We start from the raw sequence: 13,441 nt of genomic DNA, 5'->3' as shown, positions 1-13,441 counted from the left end.
GTCAGAGGTCATTGGACAATGACAGGTGCATGTGGGCCCTATAATTTAGGAGGTTCTGCCACAGTGCTCAAAGTTTGCAGTGGAGTTACAAACGAGAAGGAGAAAGATGGGGGTACAAGAGGTCCGGTCGGACTCTGGAAAGAGGGGCCGAGAGTGACGGAAGCTCTGCTATGTGCTATGTGTTCGAGCGTGTGCTCGAGATTTGAACCTGGTGGTTCTGTTGTTGTGTACTAGTGAACTTGATCGATTTGAATTAACTTATCTGTTGGAAGAGAGCGCATCCCCTTTTATAGATGAAGGGGATTGCCTTACAAGTGAGAGGGAGGGAGTACGTTCGCTGCTAAGTCTTGCTGCTCATGCAGGTGGGTATAAGATGATGGTAGGCGTCCACAATACTGTTGAATATCAGATGCACGTGGGAGGTTGCGTCGTCTTCTTCAGGTATGGCAGATGTCGGTACCTGCTATACTGTTAATGCCGAGAGGTATGCAGGGGGGTTTTACCATGTTCGTCTGGCACGGTAAATGCCGGTGCCCACAACACTGTCGATGCCTCAGAGGCATGTGGGGGAAGCCTTACCGTATTTGTCTTGTATGAGAGTTGATGGCGCCCACAACACTATAGGGAAAATGTTGGCGCCTACAACACTGCTTGCGTTCTGTCATGTCAGGGAGGTCGCAGGTTATTGTCCTACAGGTGTACAGGGTACAGTCCTTGGTATTATGGTTGACTTGAGTGCGCTACCTTACTTTCTCCATCTGTTTCTTGGTCCTTACCGAGCAGGCGTCCCCGGTCGATTGGTCTTAGTCAGCTCTGATTGCGCTAGTCGGAGAGGAGCCATAGGCAGGGGTCCGGTGCATTCCCGATCCGAGAAGCGGGCCGGGGTCGGAAGTGGTGTTTTGGCCAGGCCTTCCATCAGAGAGACCGTCCAGAGGCGGGCTGGAGACCGAAGAGAGTGCTCTGGTCAGAGAGGTGGGCCGGAGTCGGAAGCGGGCGCCGTTCTTCCTCGGCCAGGTCTTTCGGTCGGAGATTGGATCGTCCTTCTGGTCTGTCGTCTAGGTATTTGGGCCGGCCCATAAGTTGCGCGTTGCTCGCAACGTTGTCTGTTGGGCTGAGTTTTTATTGGAAAACCGGACCATAAGGACCCTGGGTTTACGAACCCGACACGGTGTACGTGAATGCATATTGAGCACCGTTTTTTCAGTGCATTTCTATAGATTTCTCGTATGTCTTCCAATGCCAGACACGATGAAAGCGTGAGCGGCAGCTGGGAGGAGTTTGTGATGAACAGCAATCGTCCTGGAGCAAAATCTTTCGGATTTCGCTGGAACAGTCCGCACGACGTGCACAAGCACAGCTCGTCAGAGCCTTCTGATGCATGCATGCGGCGATGCATGCTGCAGGACATCAATGAAATGAATGAATGTTCTGAGGAAAATCCCAGGAAACGCCACCGAAACACTGAAAAGGACTTGTCCGGGCCAAGCATGCTTGAAGTCGTTTCTTCCAACTTCCAAAGGCTTGTCGCTTGTGTACCAAGCATCATTGCTGGAAGTATTTTCGATCAATGAATGAACGGTGGAGCTGTGTATCACTTGTAGCCTTGTAGGCGTCGTCGTGCTTGAGAAGAGCGTGACCTTTCAACAGCAGCGTGAAAGGCACGTTTGTGTTTTATGTCCGTCGGCGTGCTGTGCCTAAACATCGCGCTAGCGGTTATCAAGAAACAGCTGGAACACCGAACGAGAGTACTCGTACGTACGTGTGCAATCACCCATCACAAAAACAATGATAATCGTCAAGACGGATCGAGATTATCGTCACTGAAATAAGACCAAAAACTGTCCTTGAGATAAGTAATTGCACGAAGATCTCCGTGCCTTGTACTACTGCTCCCTAGTACAGCGGCAGTAATGAACCACTCCGTCCATTTTTAATGCACCACCAGAGACTTCAATTGACGAGAGTACTGTACAGAACAGTGCCCCCCTAGCCATGCAGGTTCCACTCGGTGAATCCGGGCCGTTAACCTTCGATCCGACAGCCATTGACCACGAAGTCCCAGTGGATCCCTCTGCCACTTCCTTACACCGAGGGAAAGCCCGGCAGGCGGCAGCCAACCAACGCCGGGACGGGAGGGACCAGCCCCCGCCGTCCATCTGCGCGCGTCCTGTTTCCGGCACCAGCATCCCAGACCCAAGGTACGTTGTACGTACGCCGCGATGGAAATAGGATACCTTCCGTCCGCTAGTCCACTCGTCCCGGCACGCACGCCCCAACCCCAGCTGCCGGTGCCACCAGCCGCCAGCCAGTGGCCACTTTGGCCGACCGGCATCTCCAAGCCCTCATCAAAGAAAAAGCGGCCAACGAGCCGGAAGCTACCCTCTCCCCGCACTCTCATCACTCGCGAGTCACACAGTGATAAAAGCCACGAGCGAGCCGAGGCGACAAGAATCTCTCACGAGGCCGTACGTAGCTCACCAGGCCTAGCTCCTCCTTCCTTTGCCCTCCCTCCGCGCGAGGAGAAAAGCCAGCAGTAAGCAACTCAGCGGAGCACGGCAAAGCAAACCAAGAGCTCGCGCTGCCGTGCCTTGCCTAGCTAGCTTTCGCCATGACGAACCTGACCTGAGAGCGCGGCGACCACCCCCACCGGCCACCGGCGCGCGAGTAGCTTCCTTCCGTTCCCTCGCGCACGTCTATTTACCCGCGAGAGCCGAACGCGTGAGATGGAGATGGCGGGGGCGGCCGAGGCGGACACGCCGTCGAAGGAACCCGTGCGCACGGGGCGGAGCAACACCATCCTTCTCCCCATCGTCGGCATCCTCTTCGCCTACCTGCTGTACCGCTTCCTCCGCCCGCGCCTCCGCGGCCTGCGCCTCGACCGCTACGTCCCCTCGGGCGTCCGCATGCCCGCCTGGCTCCGCCGCCGCGCGCCCAGCGGGAGCACCGTGCTGCCCTACTTCGCGCCCATCGCCGACCGCCTCGGCGCGCTCCCCTACCTCGGCCCCTTCGCCGACCGCCTCGGCGTCGGCCCGCATCAGCAGGGCCTGCACGCCCAGGCGCTCGTCAAGTTCCCCGGCGGGGAGGCGCTGTCGGTGGCCGCCATCCTCGAGGCGCCCGGGGAGGTGATCGCCAAGTCCGCGCACAGCACGCTATACCGCGCCGCCATGCGCTCCGGGGAGGCCGCCGTGCTGCTCCGGTTCGTGCGCCCCGCGTGCGCCGTCGGAGCAGAGGAGGCCTACGCCGCCGCGCGCCGGATCGGCGCGGTCAGCCACCCGAACCTCGTGCCGCTCCGCGCGGTGTACGTCGGCCCCAGGGGCGAGAAGCTGCTCGTGCACCCCTTCTACGCCGCCGGCTCGCTCCACCGCTTCTTGCAAGGTTGGTTACGTTTTGCATTCTTGTCTTCTTCTTCCTAGTCTCGCCTACATTTGCAGTTAAAGCAGTTTTTTTTTCAGCAGTTAATCAGTTATGCTAAATTTCATTTCAAACACGAGACTTAGTACTTATCGCTCTACCGTTGGTTAGATGTGGGGGTCATCAGGTCAATTATTGTCGACAGGTTTGATACTTAACCTGTACTTTTAGCAAGATCATCTCAGGCCACCGTCAAAACAAGATCTCGGGTCTGTATTCCACAATGCTGTAGCACATTATACGAGTACCAGCATACACACCACATGTTGGGGGTATCATACACATATCCCAGCTGTTTGCATGGCATTCTTGCTGCATGCAGCTCAAAGTCCTTTAAAAGTTTAGTTCGACTGAAGTAAATTGAAAGGGTCAACTCAAATGAGTTGAAAATGGTCCTGGATATTGGTGGCAAGCTTAAACTGATTTGTTAAATTTCATAATCCGGCGTTGTTATAAAATGCACACGAGAACCGAGGGCTCTGAAATAGTACATCTGCTCATTTTTTTTCTCTCCATAAAGTGGAAAGTGTCACGGCATTGCTAAATTAAAATTAGTACAAAGCAGATCAATTCTCAAAAAGCAGGGCACCTAGTAGTTCTTACTTTCTTTTTGGGTGGGGCCAGGGGCTATTGTGCCGATACCATGTGTTCTTGCTATCTGTTGTTGTCATCATTATATGCAACGCCATAACAACTTTGTGAAAACCTTTTCTGCTTTGCTGTCAGCTCGAAACTTCGAATGGGTCCGGTCCTGATGCCATGTTCCTGACTCCTGTTGTTTGTTAAGAGTTGTTAGATTAAAGTGGAGTGCTTCTTTAATAGCGACGGAGTAGATTTAAACAGTCTGCACTAAAGTTTGTGCGTATTTGTCATCTGCATGGGTTGTTGAATCACAATTTTCTACGGGATATGATGATCTGCGATCTAGTTTAGGTACACTTCAAAAATCAAATGATGCTCTGAACATCCCTTCGGTATTAGTTGTGACAGTACCTAGTTGCTTTGTTTCTATTACTTACAGAGGGAATCGCGGAGTCGCATAGATGGAACATAGTTTGCAATCTTTCTCTTGGCATCGCCAAGGGGTTGGATCACCTGCACACAGGCTTGGACAAACCGATGGTCCATGGCAACCTCAAGACAAGCAACGTTCTTCTCGACGCCAGCTACGAGTGCAAGATATCGGACTGCAGCCTCTACCTCCTGCTGAACCCCGCCGCCGCCCAGGAGATGCTCGAGGCCTCGGCCGCGCAGGGGTACAAGGCACCAGAGCTGATCAAGATGCGGGACGCCACGCGGGAGAGCGACGTCTACAGCCTCGGAGTGGTTCTGCTCGAGCTGCTCGCGCAGAAGGAATCATCCGACGACGGCCGGCCGAACCCGCGGGACATCCTCCTCCCGGCCTCATTTAAGAACCTGGTCCTCGAGAGGAAGATCTCCGACGCGTTCAGCTCCGATCTCGCCAGGCACTGCAAGAGGTCCGGGAAGGAGAAGAACCTGAACGCGTTTTTCGAGCTCGCCACGGCCTGCTGCAGCCCGTCGCCGTCGTTGAGACCCAACACGAGGCAGATACTCAAGAGGCTCGAGGAGATCGCGAGATGAAATGGATGGATGTGTGAGTACTACTGAGTAGGTCTGGCAACTTTGCTACTTAATCAGCATTGCTCTCTATTGCAGCATACCGTTGATCTGGGAAGCGTCCTGCCCCGAGCTGAATGAGCAACGTATTTTGTGGTGGGCGATTGGGGAATGGACACATGTTTTCACATCCAGGATTAGGAACCTGTACTGTACAGTTTCACCGAGGTGCAGAGGTGGTCATCTGAAAATATACAGGATGTGCTTTCGGTGCATGAGCATCAGTGCTAGACTGTGTTTCTTTGTGTTTTATTTATCCTGAAAGTTGGAGATGTACGTACAATCGTAGAGTACCTGCCCTGAAGATTTGTAAAAGACTGTTAGTTTAAAGGTCCGTGTTGTATTTCCATACATTCAGAGAAATCTCCATGTGGTGGAATGTTCTCTTCCATACGCGTATAACAATGTAACAACATGGTATTTGTCGTCGACGTCATGATATTCCCATGCTCGCGGTGCAGCATGTGTATGCGACGCATACTGACAACCAAAGCGAGTGATTGATTGATTCACCCTCAGTGGAGTCTTTGGAACCTTTCCAGGGTTGGTGATTTGTCCTTATCACCTAACCATACTTTCTTTCTTTTTTTTTTTGGCGAGGATATCACTAACCATACTTCGCTCTCATCCCCTGTAATCAAGCGATGAAGAAGATCCGCTTAGCTCTCGACTTGTTTCGATGGCCTGGCGCGGTGGTATCTTGTCAAGAAATAAAGCTTTAGGTGACATCCTAGATCTCCCATTCGAGGCCTCAAACCGATCGCATTTCTTTAGTTGACACTGACAGCCGCACATCCGTGGGTGTCACACCTAAGCGTAAGAGGTATGCCGACATTTCTCGTTTTTAGCTGCGCATTTCAGTGAGAACACGCCGGTTAAACCAGACACGCATCGAGCAGCAGCTACAGGGGGGGAAAAGGAGGAAGTCTCGGTGCCGACAGTAATACTCCACCTCAGTGTCAGGATCAGGCAGGTGAAGACGTGGAGTGGTGGACTCTAGCTGGACACCGATTTTTCACCAGGTAGCGGCGGCATCCCATTCATTCACAGGACGGGACCAGACCGCCGGTCCCGCTCCTGCATCGTCCGTCCATCTCGGCGCAAACGGCAAAACCAAACGCAAAAGGGGCGGAAGCACGTGAAGCAGACCTGTCCCGGCGCTGCAAAGGCCAAAGAACACACCACCTGCAAATGACCGGACCAAAACAACCCGCAACCGCAAAGCCGCAAAGGTAGCTTCCAAATCCCTTCCAAATCCGGGGCCGCAACTCTCTGGAGACCGTCAGCCTGTTCCACTAGTTGGTTTCTAGATTAACAAGCTCGGCTGTTTGTTGATTTATCGTGAAAGAAAAACAATGCACTGATAAGCCCCAGCGAACAGACAGCATGCCTGGTCGGCGCGCTCCGGTCCGGCGATCGTACGCGCCGTGCTGTGGCACTCGCGATAAACCCCGGCCCCCCTTTAATTTGAGGCTGATCGTTCGGATCATCCCTCCACAGCGGGCTTGGTACTGCCCAGCGTCATTTCATGAGCAGCAGCAGCTCCAGGCTCCAGCCTCCAGCTACTGCCGCCAGTACAAGGCCACAGCTCTCTCGTCGTGTACTCGTGTCTGTTCATGCGCCGTGGTCCTGCTCAGCACCCACGGCGTGCACAGTTGCGCCGTGCGTGCGTGCCCCAGCGCGTAGCCAGCGTACGGGGAATATGGAGCAGAGCGGGTGCTTGTGCTACAACGAAGCAGCTGGGCGCCTGGGCTGGCTGGTTGGGCACGCCAATCACATCGCGCTCGCATGGATCGCTGCTACCGGCGCGCATTTCCTTTCTCTTTGTACGCGGACGGTGCAGGTAATTAATCACGCATCTCTATCCGCCTGCGATGCGATGCGATACGCGCGGCAGCGAACACCGAACAAGCTGCTGCTATCATACCAGGCCACCAGGGTACCACCCAGCGGCGGATTTAGCGGTGGGGCGGGCGGGGCTCAAGCCCTCACTGACGCTAGAGGAGCAGTGGAATCCCATGAATTTTAGTTTTATAATGTAGTTGAAGCTGAGGCTTAAAATCGAACATCGTGTTGTTCAGTCTCTCCTAAAATATTTTCTCGATCCACCACTGGTACCATCACCACGAGTCCACGACACGGACCCACAGGAGATTAGCTGGGGGTAAGGCTGGACGAAAAACTCAGAAGCTCGTTAGCTCGCTCGGCTCAGCTTAACGAGCCGAGCCGAGTTAAGATTTTAGCTCTTTATCTATAACGAGCCAACTCAAGTCAGCTCGCGAGTCGCTCGCTCGCTAAACGAGCTAAACTTTCAGGAAAAAAAATATCAAAACTTATATTAGTTTTTGTATTACTTCATGTCTTTTCACTTTACAATTGATTAGTAACTGGTCTAGACTCTATAAATTGACTGCTAACTGGTCTAGATGTATTTCTTTATATTATTATTATTCTCAAACTTTAGATAAATATAAATATTATATTTTATGTATTTTTTATACCTAGCTTACGAACTTAACGAGCTAACTTGAGTTTTTAACAGGCTAAGCCGAGCTGGCATTCGGGCACGTTAGGATAACGAGCTATGAGCCAGCTCGTTATGCTGGTGGGGTGGCCCAGGCCCATGGCTGCAGCAGGCGCGGCGCTGCCACCGGTGGGGACGTGGGGTTTGTGGGGTAATGATGCGTTGCGCATGTGCGCGGGCATGTGGTAGTAGCTCGCTGGACGCGACGCAAGAATAGGAGTAGGAGTAGGAGCAGGGCCTTGTTTAGATCATCTCCAAATTCCAAGTTTTTTCATTTTCTCTTCATCATATCAATTTTTAGCTGCTTGCTGGAGTATTAAATGTAGGTAAAAAAAATAATTAATTGCATAGTTTAGTTCGAAATCACGAGATGAATCTTTTGAGCTTAGTTGGTCCACGATTGGACAATATTTACCAAATAAAACGAAAGTGTTACTATTCATCGGATTGAAATTATCCGCAATCTAAACATGGCCTAGGAGTAGGAGTAGGAGTAGGAGTAGGAGTGGGCGAGTGGCAGTGGGTGTCACACACACCGTCACCTTGCTGCTCGATTCGGTGCGCTGGCTGGCCGTGTTCGTTAGGAGGAATCGAAAACAAAGAACGTATAAAAACACAAGAAAGGGATATGAATCGTATTGCAAATCAGAGGAATAGAAAACGTAGAAATAATATGAAAAATAGTGTTAGGAACGTAGGAATCCATCACACAGGAATAAACGTTCTGTTCGTTTGGCTTATAAGCCGTACTTTTTCAGCCAATAAACAATTTTTTTCTCTCACAATAAATCAGCCAACAGTATTTTCAGTCATAGCTTATCAGCTAAACGAATAGGACAAAAAAAACATGGGAGTAATAAACTAAAATTAGCATCTCTAATAATAGTGGATCAACTTGCTTGTATTTTATAATTAACTCGTGGCATTTAATAGCGTGCAACTGTTACATATGTGCCTCCTACTCGTGTGTATTAAGGCTGCGTTTAGTTCACGAAATAAAAAAATTTTAGATGTCACATCAGATGTTTCAGGGATGTTGGAAGAGGTTTTCGGATACTAATAAAAAAAATTAATTACATAGCTCGCTTGGAAACTGCGAGACGAATTTATTAAGCCTAAGTAAGCCATCATTAGCGCATGTTAGTTACTGTAGCACTTATGGCTAATCATGGACTAATTAGTCTTAAAACATTCGTCTCGCGATTTTCAACCAAATTGTGTAATTAGTTTTTTTTCGTCTATATTTAATACTCTATGCATGTGCCGCAAGATTCGATGTGATAGTTTAGGGTGAAAATTTTTGAAAACTAAACCAGGCCTAATTCTCTATCCATTCACCGTACATACACAGCTCGTCCATTCATCAAAATTCCACCGGCGAAGGCCGTTCACTTAACTTATAAACTCACTCTAATATTTTTCTCTTACAATAAAACAACTTTAGCCATACATGTTGTAGAGTATAGTTAACCAACGAGAGAGAGGCGTTGAATAGCCGTAGAAAAGTTTTCAATGAGCTCAGACCTCATTCTCTGATTTCTCCAAAAGTACAGGTGCAGCTGCCGTTGCTTTGAAAAGTTTCCTGTGATTTTCTTTGTTCCAAACGATGAGAGAGAAGATAATTCCTCTCGAAAGATTTTCCTGTACGTTTCCTATGCTTTTCCTTTGATCCAAGGCCTGAGTATATGCTTCGACCGCCGTTTGCATCCTACTAGTCCTACACTACACATGCATGGCGGATACTGGCCAGCCGGAATTAGGGATGGAGGAGTTGTTACGTGTGTGTGTGTCTAATATCTCTGCTGCAATCATGACCATCACTGCCGTGTTATCCCGTGCGTCTAGCCATTGAATGTCAGTTCTAGGGGTGATTCACTGGAACCGAACGTACTGGGTGAAATGGCCACGCTGAACGCCCGACAGGGCAGGCTGTGCGGTGGCGGGGTGGCGCGGAGAAGGAGGCCCAATAGCAACGGGGGAGGAGCTGGCGGCCGAGGATTTTGACGGCGAGTGCACGGCAACGGCAGAAGACGACCGCAGTGCAACTTGATGTAAACTCTTCACAATATATATACACAGAATATATATAGTGCATGACAATGAGTTGCTACAAACAATGCATGCGCAGTTCTTTATTTTCATTTCCTTTTTTACAAGGTATACCGTATACGCACTTGGCATGCTCCTTGACGAATGGTATGGTGGACACTACTACGACATCTCGTTCTACAGACTAAGAAATCCACTGTCTACATATAGGGGTACTAAGCGTAATTACAGAGTATGCACCGTGCAATAGTTCAAGAGAAAAAAAACATGTCCCAACTTCGGTGACGATGGTATCGTACAGTATTCTCAAAGAACTTGGAGGCTGGCCATAGCTCATCTGCTCATGCGGCCTCAGAAGGAATGCCGTGGTAACCAATAGTAGAGTGTTCTGAGCTGGAAGCAACAGCGTTGTACTGACCATAGCCAGCATAAACTCCCAAAGCGATGAGACTAAGGATGACAAATCTATACCAAGCTTCTTCATGTAGCTGCCAAACAAATTGTCATCGCCATCAGTCATGGGAATTTGGTGGTAAATATTTGTTAGAAAGGCAACACCATAAAAGGAATTTTTTTTTTCAGTATTGAAATCTGTGAGTGGAATCAGAATAGAGCAGCGCAAACCTGAGCAAACAGGACCATGTTGAAGAAAACAGAGATAATGGGAAGCAACGGTACCCCAGGACATGAAAAGCCAGGTTGATCCACATAGACCTGGACAGGGAAGTTTTGAGAAAACAATGTATCAGCAAGTTGAGGCTGAGCTTCAGTGCGTCTAAATATTTAGAGTAGCATGACATCTTTATCCATGGTTTCAAACAGCAAAGCAAATAGCGTGATTTATGCAACTTGAAACAATGGACTGCACGCATACAGGATTATGAGGGTACGCAGTAAGTAGGCCAGATAGATATAAATGGAATTTACCTGACGGAACTGGAGAGCAAAACTGGCAGCAACAGCTATCACAAAAGCTACCACCATAAAGGCTATAGCATAGTTAAAGCGATAGCAAAGTCCCACTATAAAACCACAAAGAGCAACTATGACAAGACATAGAACACCCTCTTGCCAGATTGACATACTTCCAAGGGAGCGGCGACTAGTTCCTTTGTCATTCCATCTTAGTGTGATCACACAAGCTGATACAACTGAATAACCGGTCTGCTCCCAGAAAGAAAGAAGGGGAAAAAAGTAGCAGTTACATGCGACTGTTCGATGATGAGAATGAAACATTGTTGCTGAAACATTTACTGAAATTTCCATACCAGAGTGCCAACGGAAAGAATATGAGAGAGCATAGACACATTAAAGAGGCCTGCCATGACTGCTGCAACACAACCAACCCAAATCTGAGATTGTAGAGGAGTATGCCTTGTTGGGTGTACTTTAGCAAATACTGAAGGTAGAAGCCCATCCCTTCCAAGTCCAAGATACAAACGTGACTGTTTACAATTAAAAGGATGTAATCCTCATCAAGTAGATCAATTTGACTAGTGAAACCTACTAGTGTGACCTAAACATACATAGTCAAGTTAGAAGGTATTACCTGAACATACAAGCCAACAAGAAGTGTTGTAGTAAGTCCAGCAACAGCTCCAATGCTGATCAATACAGTAATAAATTTCAGGCCCTTAGCAGCAAAAGCCTCAGCCAAAGGAGCATCTTCACCGAGTAATGTATATGGAACCATTCCAGTAATGACCAAACATACAGCAACGTATAACAACACACATGCTAGAAGGCTTCCTAGTATACCAATGGGCAAGTCCCTCTGGAAAATTTTGTTTGCGTGAGCAGGAGAAGTTAGAATGCATTTCACACTATTATAATCTATATATTATGTAAAAATCGAATACTGACATTCACTAAGCAATAGAATATGGCCATAAAAAGACAAGGCAATAAATCCAGCATGAATTACCTGCGGCCTTTTGGCTTCCTCAGCAGAATTAGCAACCACATCAAATCCAACATATGCAAAAAAGACTACTGTGGCTCCAGTCACTACAGATTTGAAACCATTTGGCATAAATGGTGACCAGTTTGATACATCCACCTCAAACACACCAGCAAATACAACGACTATAACAATGATTATCTGCATTTGGAAACAGGTGCATCAGTCCAAAGTAGTAAACAACATTGCATATGCCTTCTACCTCACAAACATGAAAAACTAAATCTTGAGAAACATAACACCTAACATTAAAAAGCATTGCCTTGTGCAAGCACAAAAACTCTTATCATAGAACAACTAGTATCATATGGAAAGGCTCACTTAGCCACCTACCTAACAATGATGTTACAGGAAAATATCACCTTTGCCAATTCAACAATGAGCAAGTTCAAGGTGCAGCGAACACAAAACCCAATAAGAGCATGTAAACAATCTTACCTTCAATGTGGTCATAAACGTGTTCACTGCTGATGACTCTTTGACACCACAACAGAGAATCGCAGTTAAGATTATGAGAAGAATGGGGGCTAATATATTAATCGATATGACACCACCAAAAAACTCCTCTCCATGCCCTATCCAGCTTGGAATTTGGTCCTTCAAGAACGGGATTAGCTCCAAGAACTGGATAAAGTAGCTTGCTAAGCTACGAGCAATGCTTGCTGCACCGATATGGTAATCCACCATCAACTGAGTGAAGACCAAGAAGGCGGTGATCTCATTGAACGCTGCATACGTGTACAAGTATGCTCCCCCAACCACAGCAGGGAACCGAGATGCGAGTTCAGCATAGCATAAGGCATTGAGCACACACGCAGCTCCGGCAAGAACAAAACTGATTGTAACGCCTGTTATATAACCTCATGTTAGTTTCAGTTCCACAGAAACGAAACAAAGGAGGACACGCTACTTTGGCAAATAAAGCAACACTTCAGTTGGGGCATTTGAAGTAGCAAAACAATCAAGTACTTCCGTAATGCTCCATAACAAGCGTGAACGATCCCCCAAAATCACTGCGCCATCGCACTGGTTCTACTTAGCCATGAAACCAACAAGCTGTAGCTCCCACTGTAAACATTATACTGCAAATGTCGGCCTGGACCGAGCAGCAGCAGCAGTGTTTGGTTTCGATTCTAATTCAAATTAGTATGGGGCTGTAGGGTTGACCTGGGCCGGCGTCGCGGGCGACGGTGCCAGTGACGACGAATATGCCTGCGCCGATGGACGCACCGATACCGAGCAGCACGAGATCAAGGACGCCGAGCTGCCGCACGAGGCCCTCGCCGGTGGCGGCAGCGGCGGCGGAGCCGTGGGCGCCGAGGGGCTTGCGGCGGAGCGCCGCGGCGCAGAGGCCAGAGAAGAAGGGGCGGCCGGCGGTGGAGGAGGACCTGTGGTCGTGGGCTTCCGCCATGGCGTCTGAGGAGATGGGAAGCTGGTGGCGTCGCGACTTGGGTCGTCGCGTCGTTGGCGTCCGCGCCCAGATCGGGAGGAGTGACGTCGGCTCTTGCGTCATGCGGAGGAGGCGTGGCCCCGCCGCCGCCTGGCGTTGTTCGGGATCGGGCGGTTACAGGGATGGAAAACCCTGCTTGGGCTGGCATTCTCCGCTCTTGGGCTGTAGAGGGGGTGTTGGGTTGGGCTTCCTTCGAGCCTGTTTGGACCTGTAACAAGGGGCAAGGGCGCAATCGGCGTTTGGTAGTGTTTCTTGGTACATTTCTCTCAAGAAGAAGAGAGAATTTGATTCAAAAAAAAAAAAAAACAAGAGAGAATTGTTTCCTTGCCTTAAAAAAAGTTCCATTTCCTTCTTTGGCCCTCTTATTTTTGAAGCTAGCTATGTGGTCTAGAAGCTATCTTCAGTTTCT

General features: G+C 49.2%; 2 protein-coding genes across 2 annotated transcripts; one reads left to right on the top strand and one right to left on the bottom strand.

The window, feature by feature from the left end:
• The first annotated feature begins 2,326 nt into the window (after positions 1 to 2,326).
• LOC136477877 (putative kinase-like protein TMKL1) lies at positions 2,327 to 5,440 on the top strand. Its single transcript, XM_066476134.1, has 2 exons — positions 2,327 to 3,375; positions 4,433 to 5,440. Exons 1-2 carry the CDS (start codon positions 2,724 to 2,726, stop codon positions 5,011 to 5,013), a joined length of 1,233 nt encoding a protein of 410 aa, XP_066332231.1. The 5' UTR covers positions 2,327 to 2,723; the 3' UTR covers positions 5,014 to 5,440.
• Positions 5,441 to 9,619: 4,179 nt separating this feature from the next.
• LOC136474504 (cationic amino acid transporter 9, chloroplastic-like) lies at positions 9,620 to 13,113 on the bottom strand. Its single transcript, XM_066472073.1, has 8 exons — positions 12,750 to 13,113; positions 12,021 to 12,430; positions 11,547 to 11,723; positions 11,172 to 11,396; positions 10,891 to 11,067; positions 10,550 to 10,786; positions 10,247 to 10,336; positions 9,620 to 10,110 (listed from the first exon to the last, which is right to left on the bottom strand). The coding sequence occupies exons 1-8, from the start codon at positions 13,093 to 13,095 to the stop codon at positions 9,964 to 9,966; spliced, it is 1,809 nt and encodes a 602-aa protein (XP_066328170.1). The 5' UTR covers positions 13,096 to 13,113; the 3' UTR covers positions 9,620 to 9,963.
• Positions 13,114 to 13,441: the final 328 nt, after the last annotated feature.

This window comes from Miscanthus floridulus, chromosome 8 (genome assembly GCF_019320115.1).
Source record: "Miscanthus floridulus cultivar M001 chromosome 8, ASM1932011v1, whole genome shotgun sequence".
Taxonomy (NCBI): domain Eukaryota; kingdom Viridiplantae; phylum Streptophyta; class Magnoliopsida; order Poales; family Poaceae; genus Miscanthus; species Miscanthus floridulus.
This window is presented reverse-complemented; position numbering and strand designations above follow the sequence as displayed.